Here is a 3481-nt window from a genome sequence, read left to right as displayed (position 1 = left end):
GAGCCACGCAGGCGCAGACCCCGCCTGCGGCCCGCCCTATTTTTTCAAACGCTCCCGGCACTCCCATTGGCTGGCGCCGAGGGGCGGGCCGCTGCGAATATGGCCCCGCCCTATCCCCGCCCACTTATCCCCACCCTGCCCGCTCCTGGCGTCCGCGATTGGCAGCCCCAGGACGCGAATTCGAACGCCGAGCGCTGACTGGTGAGTTCTGCGAGGCCGCCCCGCCTCCTCGACCGGGTTTGGGGTCCCGGAGGGGTGTTCCTCTTGAGTTTGGGCTGGGGGTGCTTCTGGCCGCAGAGAGGGCGCCTCTGGGTACGCCCGCTGCGTGGGGCCTCCGGGAGCGCCGCAGAGGCCGAGCTGCAAGAGGGCCGGGAGCGCCGCAGAGGCCGAGCTGCAAGAGGGCCGGGTTCGCGCCGGCCGGGCCCTGACGAGGCAATTCCAGGGCGCGTACATGCAGCCCAATGTCCCGGGGCTGGGGCTCTCCGTTCCTGCCCTCGATTCTGCACCCGGCCGCACTGACGCCGACACATGGACCCTGGTTTGGTGGCGCAGCCACTGGGGAGGGGTCGGCAGGTATCCTCCCTACAGGGAAAGTGCTGAGAGCTGGGGGTCCGAATCCCGGGGTCTCCTCTCTCCACTAGCTCGGCAAGCAGGTTTGGTCCTTCTTCTGGTGTAGCCGGGCTCACCCTGGACCCCCTGTCCTGCCTCAAGGGCGCATTCCCCCTCCGACCAGCGGCTGTCCCTGTCCGTCCTCAGTCTCTCCTTCCCACCGCCCCCTGCGAGCTCTTCCTAAAACAGGGGGCTACACTTGGTACTTCTTTGGCTTGCTGGCCGCCAGCCGGGAAAATTCCAAGATCAGCTCCGTTCATTCAAACTGTGTTCACCCAGGCCGGTCCTTCACTATCCGGCTCAAATCCCACCTCCTTCACAAGGCATCAGTCAGAGAAAGGAACTGGGTCTTCTGGGAGAAGTGAGATGTTGGAGGACAGAATGGAGTCTCCCCACCCTGTCGCTCCATCAGCCATCACCCATCCTTCCTCCAGCATGCTCACTGGACTTCTGCAGAGAGCTTGGCCTGTGATAAAAGGTCATGGTGTCATGCCTCATGCAAGTCTTGAGCAGGGGACACCAAAGTAGACAATCACAACACAGGGGACACAAGGGACCTGGCGGACCCCAAGAGACAAGGGGACGAGACCCTGAAGTGATGAGTCTTCCCTGCCTGACTCGGATGTGCAGATGAAGCAGAGTGGTCAGCACAGAGCTGGCATGCTGGGGCCTGCTCCTTGTGTCTCCCGTCCTGCTGAAAGAGGGGAGTCCAGAGCCAGCTCTGACTTCTCCTGCTTGTTAGTGGCAACTTGGCTCTGTAGGTTACTGTTTCACAGGTGGTTACTTTGTTACCTGTCTTCCCCAGGGTGAATTTTTGGTAGGCTGTGAAAGGACTGAGAAACTAGAGGCAGCACTGAGTTCTCACAGCTGCCCTGGAGTCTGCAACAGCTCCCTGGTTACTCAAAGCCCTCCCTGCCCTTCAGTCTACCCCGTTATGTCCTAATTGTCACCATTCTGTTTATTCAGAGGCAGTCTTCTTCTTTTTCAGGAAGCAGGTGCTCTTGTTCTGCACTGGCAGGAGGGGCTTCTAAGGCCCAGGCCAGGACAATGAGCCACTTTCTCACTGCACTTCAGGAGGGTGTGATGACTTGATGGAAATTTCTAGATTGTGAGGTACTCAGGGAAGGCCCGGAAGTGCAGGGCACAGAGTGGGGAGTGACACACGGCCTGGATGGACAGCACCGGGCAGGGCTTCCTCCAAGGCTCCTTCTGAAGCAGGTCTTGATGTGGCCACAGGCACAGGTGGGAGTCAGGGGCTTCCTTCCTCGAGAATACACTTGGTCCCACTGGGACCCCATGCACGGTGGACTGGTGGGAGCAGCAGCAGGCTGTCACCTGGCTGACTGGTCATGGCAGTCTTTATTACAGCAGCCCACCTCCCCACCCTCAGCCTCACACATCTGCCCCCTGGCTGGGGGGTGCAGGGCTGGCAAAGCTCAGGAAGATGTCCTCGAGGGAAACCTGGCTGACCGCGTAGTCATCCAGCGCATAAATCTCCTTCGCTTGCTCCAGAGTCCCGAAAACCTGGAGGAGGGAGGAGGCTGTTTCAGACAAAGCCAGAGGGGATGATAGGATGATGGGCTCGTCCTTGGGGGGGTGACAAGGCCCCCGAAGGGCCAGGCCCTCTCTCAGTTGCCCCTGCAGCCCCTCGCAAGAAGTCTTCCTACAGATTTCAGCTGTCTGTCCCTCAGGGAAGGAATCTTGGTGGCACAGTCATTAAGAGCTCGGCTGCTAACCAAAAGGTTGGTTGTTCGAATCCAAGAGCCACTCCATGGGAGAAAGATATGGCGATCTGCTCCCATAAAGATTAAAAACCCAATGACGCTGAGTTGATTCCAACTCATAGCGACCCTATAGGTCAGAGTACAACTGCCCCACATGGTTTCCAAAGCTGTAAATCTTTATGGATCAAACCACTGACCTTTCAGTTAGCAGCTGAGCTCTTAACCACTGTGCCACTAGGGCTTTTTCTCATAAAGATTACAACCTTGGGGCAGTTCTGTTCTGTCCTATAGGTTTGCTATGAGTCATAACAGATTTGACAGCAACAGGTTTGAGTTTTGGTTTGGGATGGTGTGCTGGCAGGGTCCCCTCAGTGAATGGAGCGGGCAGAGGAGCTGATCTCTGAGGTCCCTTCCAGCTCAAACACCTTATATTTTATGAGATCCACTTGAATGGTGCCACGAAGACGTCAGAGGAGGAATTGCAGCAGTGCTGAATGAGATTTCCACCTGAAAGAGGTGGACTGAGGCACCCCAGGAAATGGGTGACACTGCAGGTACACTCACTCAGGTGCCCACTCACCTTTGCCCAGCTGAGGCCGTGGCTGGGCAGGTGGTAGTGGACCATCCCCTGGTGCTCGTCCTCCAGGATGCTGCCTGCACAGGGAGAGACAGAGTCTCTGTGAGCGCCAGAGTCTGGGATATGGGACTTGGCAGGGGTGAGGCCCAGACCCCTCTGCGGGCAGTGGGGAGAGGCCCCGTGGGCCGCTGGCCACATGCACCTGGGAAGGTCAGGTGCATAAAGGCCTTGAACTCCTCCAGTACCACCTTCTGCGCGTCGACCTGGACCTTGGCCCGCAGGGAGTAGCCGCTGCCAAACTTGCTCTTGAGGTGCTGTGGGCTCCCCAGGCACTTGAACTGGCCCTGCACCATGATGGCCAGCCGGGTGCACAGGGCCTCGCACTCCTCCATGCTGAGAGAGAGGCAGGTGGGCGGGCCTGAGACTGGCAGGCGCATGATGACGACGATGTGGGGAGAGATGTTCCACAGACAGGAGGTGCTGGTGCCCAGATCAGGCTGTTCCTGATTCCCATGCTCAGAGTGTCCCAGGAGGCAGAGCCTACCCCTCCCACTGGCTCCGAGAGACCAGG

General features: G+C 58.9%; 1 protein-coding gene across 1 annotated transcript in view; it reads right to left on the bottom strand.

The window, feature by feature from the left end:
• Positions 1-150: 150 nt before the first annotated feature.
• LOC100661465 (ATP-binding cassette sub-family A member 17-like) overlaps positions 151-3481 on the bottom strand; it is an 85897-nt gene continuing 82566 nt past the window's right edge. Inside the window, exons 21-23 of the mRNA XM_064294783.1 lie at positions 3113-3303; positions 2914-2987; positions 151-2133 (exon numbers count right to left, since the gene is read on the bottom strand). Coding sequence (XP_064150853.1) covers positions 2002-2133; positions 2914-2987; positions 3113-3303 — 397 coding nt within the window. The 3' untranslated portion in view covers positions 151-2001. The remainder of the gene's footprint in view (positions 2134-2913; positions 2988-3112; positions 3304-3481) is intronic.

This window comes from Loxodonta africana, chromosome 12, assembly GCF_030014295.1.
Source record: "Loxodonta africana isolate mLoxAfr1 chromosome 12, mLoxAfr1.hap2, whole genome shotgun sequence".
Lineage (NCBI taxonomy): Eukaryota > Metazoa > Chordata > Mammalia > Proboscidea > Elephantidae > Loxodonta > Loxodonta africana.
This window is presented reverse-complemented; position numbering and strand designations above follow the sequence as displayed.